At 37.7% G+C, this 18,665-nt stretch overlaps 1 protein-coding gene across 1 annotated transcript in view; it reads right to left on the bottom strand.

Moving 5' to 3' along the window:
* Positions 1 to 7,132: 7,132 nt before the first annotated feature.
* LOC139732572 (uncharacterized) overlaps positions 7,133 to 18,665 on the bottom strand; it is a 109,876-nt gene continuing 98,343 nt past the window's right edge. Inside the window, exons 4-5 of the mRNA XM_071643425.1 lie at positions 15,902 to 16,201; positions 7,133 to 7,152 (exon numbers count right to left, since the gene is read on the bottom strand). Coding sequence (XP_071499526.1) covers positions 7,133 to 7,152; positions 15,902 to 16,201 — 320 coding nt within the window. The remainder of the gene's footprint in view (positions 7,153 to 15,901; positions 16,202 to 18,665) is intronic.

Below are 18,665 nucleotides of genomic sequence, written 5' to 3'. Positions count from 1 at the left end.
CTTATTGATTAGGCATTTCCATGAAAGGCCTAAAACATGAATTATTTCATAGTGCATCTTGATGTCGTAACAGTTTCCACTTTCTCGTGATAAAAGGAAACTAGAAATTGCAATTTACACACCATTTCCAACACTTTTACATATATATATGGACATATTGAGATTAACATAGCGTGACCAGAATAAACACTCCAACTAAACACTCCAAGCTAAACACTTTAACTCTCAATACTTTAAACGTGCTATACACACCGGGTGTTTAGATGTTAAACAAAGTGTTTATATTTTTAACACTGTGTTTAGTTCATAAACATGTCGCATGTCGCATTTTTTACAGTGTGCCCGAAGAGAATCGGCCCGAATTTTTGTCGAGCTAATTCGACAGCTGAGTATGTGCAAACAGTAATGTGTATGCCCTCTCAAAAATCCTCGTGATTTGTGTGCAGTTTGCCTCGATCGATCGGGTCACACACGCTAGGCATAATGGGATGCATCGCCCTAATTTCTCGAGTCGTTTGCACAATAGGCGTTTTCACATCAGCCCGATAAAAATCCAAGCTCGAGATATTTTCCAATTTTCCAAGTCAGAAAATAGCGCGCTATTTCGAAACATCGGGCTGATGTGAAAACGCCTATTATCAAATAGCGCGCTACTATATCTCTATTTCAGAAATTTCCCGAGTTGGACTCGAGAAATTTTCTCGATCAGAGCGATACAATTATCTCGTTAATTTGTGTTCACATTATCAAATAGCGCGCTATTTCGCTATCGGGAAAATTTCACAAGTCAGAAAATAGCGCGCTATTTCGAAACATCGGGCTGATGTGAAAACGCCTAATGCATACTGTCAGTATCAAAGCGATCCCACTAATGATTAAAGGGGATGGCTAGTAACTGATCAGTGGGAATCAGTGGGAATGCTTGGGGATGATTGTTCCAATTCTTTAAGAGTACATTATATATCTATTGTGTGAAAATTGTTTGCTTCAGAATGGTCTCATATTCAAGTAATGTGCAGTTTAATGTTTCCAGGTTAGCATGCCTTTTAGTGTTAACGGCCCGTTAACGATCGCCCCGTCACTGTACAGGCATGCTAACCTGGAAACATTAAACTGCACATTACTTGAACACGAGACCGTTCTGAAGGATATAATTTTCACACAACAATGTATACTCTTAAATTAATACAAGGATTGAAACAATCATCCCCCAGCATTCCCATTGATCACGTGCTAGACATCCCCTTGAAGTCTGTTACATTTTTCCTTTCTTCTGAGAAAATAGAATGATAGCAGTTGATATCATTACGAATGTTTGCTTGTTTTGTTCAGCATTTTTGTACCGATGTAAAGCCAGAATGTGTGTGATTCTCTCCCCTGTTTATCTGAAAGTGTGGTAACTTTTGACATATTAGTCGGAAAATAATTTTTGTGGCACACCACTGTTCAGTGGTAAATACTTTGTTATTGTTCGAAATGATTTATCCTCGTTCCATTCCGATATCTTTGTTTCGTTACTGATATCATCAGTTATGATTTAAATTCAATCGACAGCAGTACAGATAGATGCAGTAGAAGTAGTGATAGCAATACAGTATACTAGGAGCAGCATTGCGATTATTAGCATCGCAAATTATATCATTCAACATAATAAATTATCCCCTTTCCATGGAAAATGCGATTGTCATCCCTTAAGATTGTGCCTCGGCATAAAATCATCATAAATTTCATCATTTGGCTAACAGGCAATATCTCCCCCCCCCCCTTTTTTAACGTTTGTTTAAGGAAGACGTTGTGATGGCTGTGTATTCTAGGTGGCTCAACTTTTCTGTGTTCTATAATTATGGTATTGAATAGACCGTTTCTGTAGTACATGTATTACAGTATTAGAGTTCATGCATGGGCTTTTTTCTTTCATGCTCCCTCCAATGAAGTTCCTTAATCACAATTCACCTAGTTTTTGTTAGTCAGGGCAAGCGTCGGGTAAGCATTGAGGTTGTTAAGGGCAACTTTTCTGAGCAAAGAACGCATCCAATTTGAAAGCGTTACTGAAACGGTCTATTGTATATCCACGACGTCGGACGAAATCAGATTGCTTGGCCTGCTTTGCCGCGCGGTAAATGAAGAAAAGCGCCAAAAATCAATTCAGTCAGCAACTTCGTACTCGAGAGTGACTGGTGTTCGATCCAATACCTTACTTTTTGCCCCAGTGTTACTAGTGCCATGTCTCTATAGGTGCGAAATAAAAGGGGAAAAAACCCCATCGCAGACCAGAACGAGCTGAATGAAGAACTGTGAACATGCGCGCCGTGATTTTCTCGCGGGAAAACCCACCTGTTTGCATGCATACTGACACTGACGTCACAAAGGGAATCCAATCAAAGAGTCCAATGGCGACAAGTGGCTGTGCATGTTTGCGCGTTCAAATTAGGCGTGCACTGTCCGCATGCGCTTGTACATGTTAATCAATACATCAATCCTCCAACAACAAACTATGACGTAAGATGTTATGTAACATGGTAGAAATAATTTCTCTTTTTTTTCGAGATTTTTATCTATATGATTTCAAATTATTTCAAACAAAAAGAAGAAAAAAAAAAGATGTCCGCTATGGAATCTATAGCACCTTGAAAACAATGAATCTTGCCAAAAAAAAAAAGTTGTCATGGCAATCGTTAAAAGTTGAAAGGTGATATATGGATACCAAAGCTAGTACTATTGTGATGGTGTACCGCCACGTGCGCTGAACACATTCGCCAATGATAAGGCATATTATTCATGATGCACCCACGCACACGTGGCATCTCGTGCAAACGCGCAACCACCATCGGATGTTTTCTGGTCATGCACGCCATCAACCGCAAAGCTAATTGAGCGTGAGCTTGAAATTCCGAGCTTTTACAGCGATGCAGCGATAAATGCCCGCGAAGTTGTTATGGTACTTGCTATATTTTATGACTCACAGCTGAATAGTCATATCTTGAAATATATATTTTATTACTCCCTTATGCCACAGCTATTTCAGGAGAATCGTGACGTCATTGATATCTCAGATTTCACCTTGCCGTCAAGCTGAAATAAGTCTGTAATCTGAAAAAGAAAGATAAATGTGTACTTCTATAGGAAAACTTTACGGTTGAAGCAAACGAAAATAAAAATGCACTCGAAATGCCAATGAGTGCAAACTGACTTCTCCATAGCATTTAAACCAATATCCTCTGAGTTATATTTAGTAAGTGACAGAGCATTACGAACAGATACAGTCGAACGAAAATGCACCTGAAAAAGCTTTTAGAAATTATTTCTTTTTTTCATTTCTTTTGTTATTTCTTCTTCCAAAGAGATAAATAGGAATTCTTCCCCGTTCCCGAAGAGAAGAAATAGAAAAGGTTTAGGGCGTTCGTCTGTCTGCAAATGCCTCCATCTCCGACGCTTCTCTCATTTGACGGGAACAGTTAGAAGTAGTGGCGTCACTTGTGGTAAACATCATTTAGCAGACCTTAAAGGACGGGGTGTCAGGGTTTCCAAAACATCTGTTAGGATGGCTTCATTGTCACTAGTATTTTTCTTTTCTTCATCTTCGTTCTTCTTCTTCTTCTTATTTTTTTTTTTGGGGGGGGGGGAGGAGCAAGATTTAAAAGAAGACATAGGCCTACGCCATGTTTGAATGTTGAGTTTGCAAAGGCAAGCTACTGAAATATATTAATTTCATCATAAACACTCGGACATTTATTCTTAGATTGCCAAAATACACACACAAACTTATCAACGGAATTGTTTCGTAAAATCATATATTTGTCAGTTGTTGTTTTTATTGTTGTTGTTTGTTTAAGCTTTTTCCTCCATTTCTGTTTTCAGTGTTATACTTCATGGCTCAGCTGAATCATATTCCTGTCCAATTTCATTTCCTTTCCAAAAAGAAGGCCCATCCGGGTCATTTTGTTTTCCACATTCTAATCTCAAACTGCGCCAAGGGTATCGTAACTGCGTGCAGCCTTTAAATGCGCAACATCGACAATGCGGCACCGCACGTTCAAATGGATAGAATTGCGATCGAAAGCTCAAATGATAAATTATGCCCCTGAACTGGGGAGCGAATGATGATGGTATTAGTGGAGAAGACCCGACGTGGATGAAATTGAGTGTGATTGGCTTCCAGCAAATAAATCGAGCGATATTAGCCAAGCTGGTAAGATTTGCACATCGAGTGCCTCAAAATACAGAAACATATTAAAGTATAAAGGATTAGATAACTTTTTACTATATACCGTATGCCAACAAATGACAGTGAAACTCAAGAATCCTATCAACATTACAGACGAACACACCTGAGACTTGCTGGTGCAGTGTATTATTAAAAATCCCACGAAAGATAATTTCACAAGAAGAGTAACAACATCTACAAGAATGTGAGAAGAGGGACGAAAATAGCATGATTCTATAAGCCTTCTCACCACCAGGCACGAATTTGCATTCCATAGCTTACCGCTCAAATTCCGCTCAAAGACATAACGTTATTCAATGTCTTTAATGTGTGCAGTCGCCATGATTATGAAAGGGAGTAAATGTGATGTTATGACTCAAAGCTCTTTTGTTCCTGTTTGGGCACCATCCATGTGACAGCGAATGCCATTTTACAGCAGTAGACCTGAATAACTTAATGTGTTTACGAGTCGTTGAAGTACGCCTCCCGCAACCAGAAGACATTATTAACATTGTAACGAGTTTTCTTTCTCAACATAATCTTAAATGTCAAGTGTGCTTCACCGACGATAAAGCAAAGCAAAATAGAAGAGAAGCACATCACTTTGCGCAAATGCCAATTACCTGTTGATACACGGAAATAATTCTCACGTTTGAGGGGATGGATGCACTTCTGTCTATATATCAGCGTCGTAGGATATCCAATATATACCGGCCTGTATGACTGTGCATGCAGTGTATATGTGTGTATATACTGTGTATACGTATATGTAGGCCCCCATGTCCCATGAAAGCAGCGTTTTAAAAAGTCTTTCATACTTCGCACGAAGTTTGCGAATAATTACGTGTGTGAATTTGCATTCATATGAATGTATATGTATATAATTGTATAGTAATGTACATGTACTACAGTACGATGTGTATGAACAATTTTATCGAAAAGCGAGGTAGCTCCATTCCTGTCAAGTTGAGATATTTGTGATTAAAGTTGCTAAAAACAAAGAAAATAATAGGAAAATACAGAATATTTTTAATCATAACTTCTAGAGTAATTCTTGCTATGTCACAAGTGAGGTATTATTGGAAAGGTTTAATTTTGCTCTATCTGATGATGGACTTTAACACTTTGAAATATTGGAAAATGCCGCAATAAAACTCTTCATATATATATATATATATATATATATATATATATATATAATACACATTAAAAGAGAGAGGGAGCGTGAGAGATATGGTTTGATATACCACAAGGCCATGAATAAATCGATGTCGATCTTCGATGTTGCTATGGTGATAGGTGACGCGATCTAATCAACGATGACAGGGCAGCGCTACTATAAGTCCAGGGACGCGGTATTTGCCGGGGAATAGTTGTGTATCAGAATGACATACACAAGCCCTGTATCATTAATTTAGTCACACATGATTGTCTTTCGGAAGTCTTAGGATGGTATGGATTATCACAAAATAATTCAATTCTCCGGTAATAAAGAAGGACTGTTTTAATTTTGGCTTTCGGAAAAAGATGTGCATCAAAAACGTTAACTTATGTCTAAAATGTCACTTGCAAAAGCTGAGAAAATGAAGAAATAATCTTTGAGTGAGGGTGTGTGTGTATGTGTGCGTGCGCGTTTATGTGCGATTGTTATAAGTATCAAAACATATCTAGCGCATTATTTGCAAATTTGTGACGTCACCGCTTTTCTTCAAGTCTTCACCGCTATGTTTGTTCATCGCAAGTTTGCCATTTCCCATTTTTCCTTGTATAAATACTATTTTCTGCCTCCGTTCCTCCCTAGCCACGATATTTTTCATTCCTCGATAGAATGAAGACACATATCCACAGGCTGGCGGGGGATTACTGATTCCAAATGTCGCCTTCCATTACCTCCTCAGAAATGAAAAACAACAACAACATGAATACCAAAGAGAACAGAACCAGGCAAGTATAACCCCGCGCACCGCAGACATTTTGCGCGGCAAAATTACACAAAATGCGCCACAAGGACAAGAGGAGACCAAATCATCTTCAATTGTTTCATCCAGGCAAGCTCCATGCTCTCAGTCGAATCACTTACTCCCCTGGTAACCTAAGATAAAGTTCGTTGTTCTGAAAGTTCGTTAATCCGAAACTAACAAATTCCCTATACGCAGATATACATTATTCCGAAAATGAAATACGGCTTGTTGATTCAAACATTTCATTTTATGACGATATCCCGAAGGTTCTTCATTTCGAAGATCGGTAATTTCGAAAATGAAATAACGTTCGTTATTCAAAGGTTCGTTCATCCGAAAAGGATATAAGGTTTGTTAATCCAAAAATTAAAATAAGGTATACTTACTGACGAACCTTCGGAATAATTACGAACCTTAATTTCGTTGTCGAATTGAGGCTTACCGAACCTTTCAAATAACAAACTCTTTTCCCCATTTTCGGATGAACATCAGACATTTTCGATTTTGTTGAGAACGCCATGTGCTTAAACCTGTTCTGTAAATCTCGCAATTACACTATAGATTAATATCTGCTTTTTATTTTCTATAATTAAGCTTTCTCGTCATATTGCTATAACTATAAATCATAAGTGATATATTTCAGGTTTCCATGAATTAAAAAAAACAACCAATTGTCTGTTCGAACAATCACATGAAGACATCTCAAACGACGAGAAATGATATACATTTCAATGGAAACTCTTCTTCCTTTAAACGTTAGCAAAGCACTTTTTTTTTAAGATTACTAACAGCGATTAAAAGCTTAAACTGCATCCAATAGCTCGCAAAACAAATTTCTTTCCACACTTGGTAACATTAAAGAAAAATCAAAAGACTCGAGCTCGTTCTTCGCGCAAAGCAATTAAAAGCTAAAAACGAGAAACAGCAGTTTTGATGACGGAATCAGTGACGTCATTCCAGCCTTTTATCAAATTGTCACCACCGTTCCTGCGTTAAAGGGGAATAAAAAGAAAGACACCAAAAGGTGATCGTTTTGCGTTCTTGATGAGATGTAATATCCAGGGACTTAGGTTAATCTACTGTGAAATTAGAATAAGAGAATTTCAAAGTTGCATTTAAGACTGCCTCTTTTGAAGAATAGGTGATGATCCAATTTTGTCTGTCTAGGCAAGCTAAAGGAGGTACATTTCACGTCAAACAAAGTAATCCGAAAAAAGAAGAAGAAGTAAATAATACTTCACGGCCATAGTCACGTGATTCTGAGTATTAGGAAAGAAGATGGACGCAGGTGTGCATAATAGATACGGGACGCTTCTTTAACAAAGCGGGCAAATATGTCCGAGCGGGAAGAGGATGGGAATTGAGGTGACCTTAGAGCACGCTCGAATCTCAGATGGGGGAAACGAGAAAGTAATCTCGGATTAATTGCCAACAATCTAATCATCGCCGTATAGAGAGTGAGACAACTGCACGGAATGCATGCGCGCATGAAGCGAAGCGCGCATCAATAAGAATTGGCTGATTAGGCCGGGGGTGATGAATTAACCCCGCTTAATTGGCACTCGCTCATTTTCTATACCCTTGCCCCCCAAAATAGCCGCAGCCGCGGAGAAGACGGACACCCCTCTGGCGCGGAGTAACAAGAAGAGTCGGACATAGACGAGTGACTGTTGCTATGAGCAGACACCTTCCTACACATGGGGCCCCTGGCTTACCCTTACGACGGAAAAGAAAAACGGGGGCAAAAGTGGACCTTAAACGAAGGTATGATTGAGAAGCAGATAGAACGCAGACTAGAGTTAATGATTCATATTTGCATTTTTTTCCTTTTCCCTTTCTAACTCGTCTATTCAAAGACATTAATATTTATGGTCCCATTCATCCTTCTCTCTTCAAAGATACATAATTGACGTTAAAACATTTATACTTTTGGGTTGTCCGACTCTCACTCCGATAAGCCAGTTTGTAATTAGCTCATGTACACATTGGTACATAATAATGACCTTTCACTTTTTTTTCATTTGGTTAGGCACTTCACTCGTTTTCAAAGCGGCATAATGCATAATGCTTGCCCGACGTAACAATTTATGGGATTCGTGTAAACAAAGAATGGACTTGCGTTTGGACCGAGTGACCAGTCGGTCAGTTGGCATTATAGCAGGCATTGATTTCATTGTTTTGTATCGAATGTAATAACAACCTTTTTTCTTTCGATGTTGCCAAATATCAGGCTTGTTGTCAGGTGGATGTGCTGGCAAGCACCATTTTAGATAACGATCCCATGAATAGTTACCACATCACAGATGCTCATCTCAGTGAATTAACCAACCAAAATGTCTGTTGGTACAAATGACCTTTTTTCTGCTCAAGAGCAAAGTGGAATGACGAATTGGTCTATCTTAGCCACATGATTGTCATTAAGAAAATTTCCTCCATCTTTTACAACTCAGTTCAAGTATGCGCACAATGCTTGTCAAGAAAACGGGCGAAAGATACCGACCCCCTGTGGTTCGCCCAAGGTGATTAGCAATAGTCAGCATGCAATATCAACCAGGCATGTTTTGCCATACAAAGAAGAAGGATAAGATGTGAGAAATTGTATGTAACCTTGCAAATATCATTTGTGAGTGTCATATTGAAAAAAAATAAAACTTTTCCGTACAAAAACATACACCCTAAAAATAGTTACACAAAAGGGATAACGTGACAAAAGAGAAAACTTTTCCGTACAAGAACAATACACCCTAAAAATAGTTACACAAAGAAGTGATAACGTGACAGAGCTTGCTCGACACTAAAAAAAGACCAGGCAAAGAAAAGGAAGATATTTGTCATTTTCGCCTTCTATCAGTGTCTATTTCGTTTGTTTCACGTATTCCTCTTCTCCTTCTATGCACAAAGTCAGTCTCGGAATAAAATCATTCCACTTTAAAGCAATCGAAGTTGCAAAAGATATTTGCCACCCTCTAACTCGAAGTGCCTGTTACCGATCACTATTTAGCCTCACGCTTTTGTGTAAAAATCTAAATTATTCCAACCAGACACAATGCGTGACGTTGCCATGACAACGCCACACTCCACATCTCCACACCTAAGTTCGGTATAAATTCCGGTCATGTTGAGTTGAATGGGCAGGCCGACGCAATACATTATCGTGGCCGCTATTTAAGGGTCTTCCCGTAATGTTTAATTGGATATCACCATTGGGTGTCTCATGAGCATACTGTCTATATCAGGTCTATCAAATATCAATGCATCAACTGCTGATTTTTGATCCACCCGGAGCTAGTGTACGAGGGGCGACTGAAAAGTTTTGAGCCTGACACACAGTCCATTTTTTCCTGTTCATATTCAACACATAGCTCGCAGCGACACACCATGTCTGAAATATGAAGAGAGAGAAATGGGTAATGGTTTAGTCTTTGTGGGAGTGACCAAGTTATCGACAACGTCGCCATGTTGAAGGTGATGGACCATTGCATAGAAGCTTTAATAGGAGAAACTCTGAACAAAAACCTGCAGTCGTGCAGGCTGGCATGTTAATTCGACCACTTACATTGACGGATCTCATCCATGCAGTGAGACATTCATTACTGTTTTTCCTTCACGGTAACACTCAAACTTAGAAAAAAAAGTGCAATTTATCATTGTTGTCTTTAAATTTCATGTAGTCAGTTATGCATGACATTTGTTAATAATTAGGTGTCAATGAAAAGAACAAGAGTTCCCCTTTTCTCACAACTAATAATGCGCTCTCCATAGCTCGCAATTACGAAATAGCAGCCCTTCAAAGTTGGATTACTTTCTTTTTGATACGCTCCGTATTGATAATGTTATGTCTGCTCATCAAACGTTGTATGTTCATACTTTAAGCTCGCTAAAGGAGACCTTTAATTCATTCATGAGCACAAAACACGTTTCGTCTTTCGTATAATGAATAATTACGCTAGCCTTCTAAAGTGAGTCATTAGACGCATGATACTGATATTCACATTAGAAAGAGAGAGAGAGAGAGCTTGAGAGAGAGAGCTTGCTGTATGTACCGTTGTAGAGAATTGAAGACCTGAATATAAGAACGACCCAAGTCCAATTTTTGGCCAAATTCAGTTTGACATTGGGAATTGTAGCTTATGCATGGACTCATCTTGTGTATAAATGATAAATCCTAATTACCCCCGGAAGTGCCTGAAATGAATGAGTTAAATCTTATATTAATGTTAGAATGAAGGACTTGGGTCATTCTTACATTCATATAATAGCGCCCTCTCTCATCATCTTCTCATCTCTATAGCAGAATATCATGTATATGAATCAAAGAACGACCCAAGTCCACCACACAAAATGGCCTCTCCACAATTAATGTAGATGTTAATTGTCATATTTATGTTCTAATTTGTATATACAATGTTGCCTTCCCATCACAGTTAGATAGAATATTACTGGACAAATAAAAAAGATATGAAGTTTTTTTTTTAGTTTACTCGAAATGGTCTTCCATGGACTTGGGTCGTTCTTATATTCAGATACTCAATTGTATACATTTATATATCCACGTGAAAGCATATTTAGTCATACCCTTGAACATTGTCAGTGTGGGTTTTTTTTTTCTCTGATAAGGGAATGTTGGAATGATGATACATCAGTATGACTTTTGTGTATTTAGTTGTCATTTACCAATTAAAGTAAATTTGGGTTTAACTTCATTTGATTAACAATATTGAAACATTGAGATTTCATTCTTTTTGGCTGCCTTTAATATTATATATATTTGATTATTTTTCTTGGGATGTGAGAATCCTCACTGGGAACATGATGAAATCGTCGAATATTGTTGTTACAAGCATATAGCTTATGAGCAATAATGATGACTATTTTCCGAGTTCGGGTAAAGTCTGGAAAGCCTGGGAAATAAATATTCTTACATTTATTTTGCTATGCGAGGTTAAATTGATATTGCAATGATTTTTAGTAAGACAATGTAAGTTATCAAATATTTGTGGTGCTAATTTTTCACCACAAATATAACATTTTATGAAAAGATTGGCATAGTTAAAGTAAAGTCTAATGGTATGAATTATTTTTGCAGACAACTGTATATTTATATGTATATATAAATGATTATATATATATATATATAATATATAAATATATATATATATGTATACATACATATATATAATATATATATATGATATATATATAAATATATATATATATATATATATATATATATATATATATATATGTATATATATATGTATATATATATATATATGATATCATAATACTGTATGTGCAATCAGAAAGAAAGCTGAATAGGTACATAGATACGTAGGTGCATAGACAGATAGGTTAATATTAAATAGATAGCTAGATAGATAGATGATCATAGTATGATCATCATATTATGTGAATGGGTAGAAAGGTAGATAGACAGATATAAGTAGGCAGATGGATAGATTGATAGGTCAAGATGGATGGATAGTATAAATGATGGACTTTGGGCGAGGGAGAAAAAAAAGCGCAATAAATGCGTGTCGTTTCCGTCACCACGGGACCAGTTGAAGTCCTATTTTGATCATCGTTGTGGTATTAAAAAGTATTATTATTATGGAAGATCATTTACGTATCTGTCCGTTACACGAGACCAACGAACACGTGCATAGCTGGGCTGAGCTAAATGTTTAAGGACACTTGACGTCGTTGACCAATCATAATTAACCGTATAGCACAGAGTAGCCATTCATACCGTACATAATCTGCCCACTCTGTTATTATGACGTCATTTTTCCCATTGAAAAGCGATTCCTGCTAAATAATAACCATAATTAGAATTTCAGTCATAAAACGTTTCTGATAACTATGATGGAAGTGTTTAGTTCGAGCAAAAATCATTCACCCATCCTAATCTGATACCAAATGACATGATTAGATACATCTCAACATCATGGCAAGGAAGAAAAAAAAAAGACAGAAAGAGAGAAGGAGGGGAGAGGAGAGAGAGGCAGAGATAGACAGAGAGAAATAAAACACGTACATCTTGTTTGACTACAGTGTGATTAGCTTTATGGCCAACTGACACTTTGGGGAACTGAAATATATAAAGAGATAATTATGCAAATATTGATACTGTCAATTTATGCAATATAGTGATACATTGTTTTGGAATCAGTTTTTTTTTAATACCAATGACACTTTCAAAGCATCCACCTCCACCTCATCGTCATTTTAAGCTCCGCTTGTTTTTGTTTTTGTTTTTGTTTTTTTTTGTTTTTAGGATCACTACCAAGTACTATCAGTCAGGGGTTGTATATTTTCTTAAAGTATCATGAGAAAGCTACACTACACATAGCAATGATTGTATTGTCCACACTGAGAGGCTCATGTTTGTAACTGGATAGCGAGGAATGATTGGTTATGAGAGTGTTATTTGTTTAAAAAGTCAGAGTGTACTTTCTTAAAAGTAGCCTAGGCCATCAATAAGTTGAAGTTTTCTCTCTTCCACTCATTCTCATTCTCATTCTTCCCTTTCCCCCTTCAGCTTTGTTGTTGCCTTTTCTTTTAAATCGACTCATATTGCAAAGCACGGCTGTTGATCTTGTTATCTTCTTTTTGTTTCGTTTGAATGGTTGACAACTTCCTGCCACTGTTGTTGCTGCTGTTGCTGCTGCTGTTGTTGCTGCTGTTGTTGTTGCTGCTGTTGTATTCCTCATTCCTCGTGGCCAACTCCCACGATTCCCTGATATTTAAGGAGCCAGGTTGATAAATCACCATTTCTTTAAAAAACAGAAGTGCGTAAAAATGTCCTCAGTGCACTTTTTATCCCTACCGAAACTTTGTGAAGTGACTTTAAGGCCGCGGAGACATTTTCAGTTAATGGAAGCGCCACAGCGAATCTTACCCAAAATGAGTCGCAAATCAGCACTGATATACCTTCAAGAAAAACATTGCTCGAGGCGAGCTAGAGGCAGGGTTGACGGCTGGGAGCCTCGGCAGGAAGTGAACTCAGCGACGACCACGAACCCGAGACGACCCCGCGCGTGACGGCGTTCTCAAAACGCCGAAGTTCGGCAGGTCAAATTTCCCCTTGTTTCCCGATTTCCCCTTCTCCTACCCAAACCTCTTGACAACCCGTCTTTTCTCCACTTCTTACTCTTCCTCCTCCACTGCTTATACTCCTCCTTACCATTCTTCTACTCCTCTTCCTTCTTTTACCTCTTCATCATCATCATCATCATTCTCTCCCCTCCTCCTCCTCCTACTCTTTCTCCTCATCCTCCTCCTTTTTACCCCATTTTTCCACTTAGACTCTTTGTTCCCCATATCTTCCCTACTCTTTATCTTCTCCCATATACCCTTTCATCTTACTCCATCTCCTTATTTTGTTTCTCTTCTCCTCCTCCTCCTCCTCCTTTTCTCTCTCTTTTTTTTTCTCCACCTTGCTCTTTCTCATCCATTGTCGTTTTTTCTTTAATTCAACGCTTTTCTTGTCTTTCTTGTCTTTTTGTTTAGCAGTAAAATAATACCCTCAAAACGGGGAAAGTTTATGATGACGAAACAGCATTTGTATGGCGCCATTTATCTGTTAGAAACATTCATTTGGGGAATAAGCATCGCTTAAAAACACTGATTTTAAACGCCGTATGTTTTGTTATAACCGTTAGATTATCCTATGGCTTCGTAAGGGATGCAAAACGAGACAAGTGCTAAATGTATTGTGATTTTCAGTACAATAGGTCATGGTATATCTTATATTTCGAAGTATTTGATAAACTATTTTGCTTTGGAGGCCTCAGTAATGACAGAGTGACTACATCCTGTCTGAAACACAATTTCACGATCAGTAGTTGCTGCGGCAATATGATATTCAAACATTAGGAAGGGTATAAATACGCACGCATCAAAGGTTCGATTATAATTTCGTATTTCATCCCGCTTTACCGTGCAGCCATCAACCCACAGTGTTTGAACAGAATCTCCCGCAATCATCACAGGTTCTACAGTAAATTTTGATAGAGGGCGTGCTACTTCATACTGACAAAAGCCTTAATGTTATCTCTCCCGCTTTGCAGTCGACATGTTAAATTGCAGATCTTGAGATGGGATGACGGTACTGGTGAACAAGGATTTCTCGCTTTTGTTAATACATGTATTTTCAATTACTTGAAGTTTAAAACTTAGCATTAATTTTGTCACCCAAAGAAAGAAAACGGCGAGGTCAAAATCATCGTTCCCACAGTGTTTCATTTTGAGTTTGATTTGACATGATTTGATTTTGATTCGATTTACTCCCGTGTGATCATTATACCCAAATCGGAGTACACATTGTCATTTGAAATGAGAAATGCTGAAATATACCAAATTAATGACAATAAAGGTGAAAAAAATTAAGCAATGTACAAATCTCACGGGAAAAATAACAGCTAAAGCATTGTTTGATGTGCCAGTAGCCCTTCGGACAAATGAATTAATCTTGCAAATCTGACGTATATGTTTACTTTGCATGGGTCACTCGCTCCAGAGAAAATGAAGAGAATGGTTGGGGAGACAAACGAAGGCTACATTTCTCAAAAGAAGTAGAGACTATACAGGAAAATAGAGGAAATATGTTTGTTTTGAACCTTGGTTACGCTCTGTGGATGGATGGCTTTCACGTCAGGTCACCAGCTGACGATTGTACACTTTAAGTAACTTGTCAAATGCAAGAAGAACATTGCAGCTTTTCCTTCGACACACAATTGGCCCGAATTCACGAAGGTGGTACAAATGAAACCACGGTTTAAACCATGGACAAAAACCATGGAGCGCCAAGTGTCGCACGGAATATGTCGTTACGAAATCGGGTCATTTCGTCGACAAAATGACCGTTTCGTTAACAAAATTATAATTTCGTGGACGAAATGTTCATTTAGTTATAAAATGTTGTCATTTCGTTACAAAATAATCATTTCATCGGAAAAAATGACTGATTTCGTAACAAAATATTCCATGCGACACTTGGCGCTCCATGGTTTTTGTCCATGGTTTAAACCATGGTTTCATTTGTACCACCTTCGTGAATTCGGGCCAATCTGTGGTGATTGGGTGAATGAGATGTGAGAATACACCAGCAGGGAAAAAAAAGGAAACCCTTTATAAGGCAAAGACAAAACTAAAACCATGACGCATTATCCTGACAATAAAATATTCAACTTTGACTTCATCACGACGCAGGTCTGCCAATAATCGCGCAAGATTTGACACATGGCGTATGCCCCATTTACGTCACTGGAGGCAGCTTGATATGCGAATGCATTATCATTTACTCGATAACCATTCCCGTAGCTTTTTACGGTCGAGCTAGGGTTAACCAAGTGTCCCTTTTTGTTTTATTTTTTGTTTGTTTGTTTTCAACTTGCTCGTTTGTAGCTTGACACCGCTACCTCTAACACGGTAGTCAGGAATATCATTGATGAAGAATGTGGTAGTTAACTCAAAATCATTTAATGGTTCAATTCAAACGAACAGGAATACTTAAACACACAACGAAGTAAGCAAAATATGTCAGTATATTGTGACTGAAGATAAGTTGCATGCTTCTTTATCAACAACAACAGTAAAAAAAAAAAAAAAAACCGAAACTGAGCCAAAGCAACAATCTTCACAGCACAGAAAAACAATAAAAAAACAAACACCGGATACTTCAACAACGACAACATAGTCATGTACAACAAATTTAGCACAATGCCGCACTGACCTTTGCCCTTCTTGCCGGAAGTGCCGCCTTTGTGCGCCTGCTTGAACTCCTCTCGCCGCTCGATGCGACCCGGCGTCGACTTGATGCGATTCCGGAACCAGTTGTGCGTCGGGGAGGCAAAGCGCCTAGCGCCCTCATGTTTGCCCTTCGACGAACTCATGATGTCGGCAGCGGTGGGCTTGAAAAAATCCGTGCGTACGAGGTGAGACCAGGCAAGCCCGCGGATCGGGCGCTTCGCCGGAGAGGGCACCCTTCTCTCTGGCTCCTTGTTATAGCTCTCGAGTTCAAATTCGGGTTTCGCTGCAGAGGGTGTGTAACAGAGTGTAGAGCGTTTGGTTATTTTACTATTTCTCATTAAAGGGTTGAAAGTAATAAGGCCAAAAAAAAAAAAGTGGTTTGTTTGCCCTTCGCGACCGACCGAAAATCACGGAAATTTCGGGTCGGTTTTTTTTTTTTTCTCTCTCTCTCTTTCAAGTTTTTTTTTTTTCCACAAATTTCATCTTCTGCAAATTTGTGAACGGTTTTAAACCCAAAATTATCCATTTTAAGCTAAAGAAAGAGTGAAAAAAAATCTGAAAAACATTTTTTAATCTCATCGACCCGTCGTAATCGTGTTCGGGTCGCGCGGGGCCGCAGGCTACGTTTTATAGCATGAATTGCATGCTAGCTACCAAAGAGTATTAACCGGGGGGCCAAAAGCTAAAAACAGAGGTCGAGTTGCACTCTCTCTACAAACTAAGTAGACCATGCTTATTTTCAAGTTTTTATTGTAACAAACAACATTCCACTGGTCTACCTCAAAAAATTTGTTGCGAAAGCCTCCAAATCCAAGATGGCGTCCAAGATGGCCGCCATATTACTGAATTTGTTATTTGAATGATAGAATTCGATAGAAACATCAGATTCCAACAAATGTGATATCATATGAAAGAGAATAAAATTTTTTACAAGTTGATACCATTTTTGTGGGTTGATGTGAAAACTAGATTGAGATTTTAAGGAAAAAACACTCATTTTTTGATATTTTTCTGAAAAAAGGAAAAATATGAAAATGCTTGATTAAGCATAAATCAGAAAATAACTGAGGGATTATCTTGAAACGTTTCAGGAATTTTGTTTGACATATAATTAATATTTGGAGAAAATAAGAGGTCAGTGCCATTTTTGGTTCAGGAGTAATAATGTCTCAAACTTGAAAACTCACTATGTAAAAATGGGCACTTTAGTTGTGACCAAGACCTTGTTGGTCATAAGAAAGTCTGCGCGCGTCAAGACTACTACACGCACCACGGGCACTGGCGCATGTAGCAGTGCCAGTGGTGCGTGTAGTAGTCTTGGCAAAGGCAGACTCTTTCTTTGACGAACAAGGGTTTGTGCCTGCAAACTAACTTTTCATACCAAGTGGTAGCTTAGGTGACGCTGATTGCTATGATTTCAAAGAAGATTGTTCTGAAGCAGATGAGATGAAATAAAAATATCTGTCAAATAGAGGAAGAAGCTTGAAACAACCTTGCTATAGAAAGTTTCTAACAAAATTTGGATCAATCACTTAAAAAAAAAAAGATTGCTGGCCATCAAAACTGACATAGTGTATTGCCCCAAATTAAATGTATTATCACGATTTTGATACAATTTTGTCTGTTTTGCTGTCTGTTTATATGGTTTTAATATATTCTGAACATTGTAATGCTATTTCAAACCATCTTAGGTTTTTATGGAGACATTGTTCAGAGTGCATCGTGAATATTTTTCTAAAAAGTAAAGATAATAAAATTGAATTATTTTTTTTTTATGAAAACCATTGAGAAATTAACACCTTTCCCATATAATCAATATTTGGAGCAAATTAGAGGTCAGTATTGTATTTGGTTCAGGATTGTTCCAAAGATGTCACAGAGCGTCAAATCCAAGTTTGCGCTTACTTTTCAAGTTCCACTCTCTCTATAAATAAGACCATATATAATAATTATTAAACATATTAAGCAATGTTTCGTAAGTACACCTCAGTAGATTTGTTACAAAAACCTCCAAAGTACAGATGCGGTCCAATAGGGTCGCCATTTTTATTGAATTTAACATTTCAAATATGAAATTTGATAGAGACATTGGATTGCAGAAAATTTGATGTCATATGAAGGAGAGTAAAACTTCCTAAAAGTTGATACCACTTTGTATATTGTGATACATGAGGGGTGGATGGGTTGTTTGCTTCTCTTTTTTAGGGGGATTCATATTTTATATTGTTTTGAAGAAAGGAGGAAATGTAAAAATGCATAATTTAGTATTTATCAAAGAAGAACCAAAGAATTATTTTGAAACCTGCGATTGAGATTGAGATTTACTGAGATGAGACATAATTCATATTTATGGAATTACAGGCAATATCATACACTGTTGACAAGTTAACATCTAAAACTTAAAAAAATATATATTTATGCATTATAAATTTTGAATACAATGTGTTTACATAGTCACATGTAATACTGTAATGGTCTAGTGACTTACAAGTGCCTGCAAACTAACTTTTCATGCCAAGTGGTAGGTGAAGCTGGTCGCTATTACTGTAGCATTTCACAGTGGAGTGTTCTGAGGCAGATAAGATTGAACAAAAAAATATTTTCCAAAAAGAGATAGGAGCTTGGAATTTGGCACAAATTTTGCCAATGTGTCAAATTTAGCAACAAAAATAGTCTCCACACAAAATTCAAGATGGCAGTAATTAATTGAGGTTGTCGTTCAAGGCATTATTTACCATTAGCGCATG

This window comes from Diadema antillarum, unplaced genomic scaffold, assembly GCF_040938485.1.
Source record: "Diadema antillarum isolate AM-2024a unplaced genomic scaffold, OU_Dant_1.0 seq00000437_RagTag, whole genome shotgun sequence".
Taxonomy (NCBI): domain Eukaryota; kingdom Metazoa; phylum Echinodermata; class Echinoidea; order Diadematoida; family Diadematidae; genus Diadema; species Diadema antillarum.
Note: the sequence above shows the minus strand (reverse complement) of the source record. Positions and strands in the feature narration are given on the sequence as shown.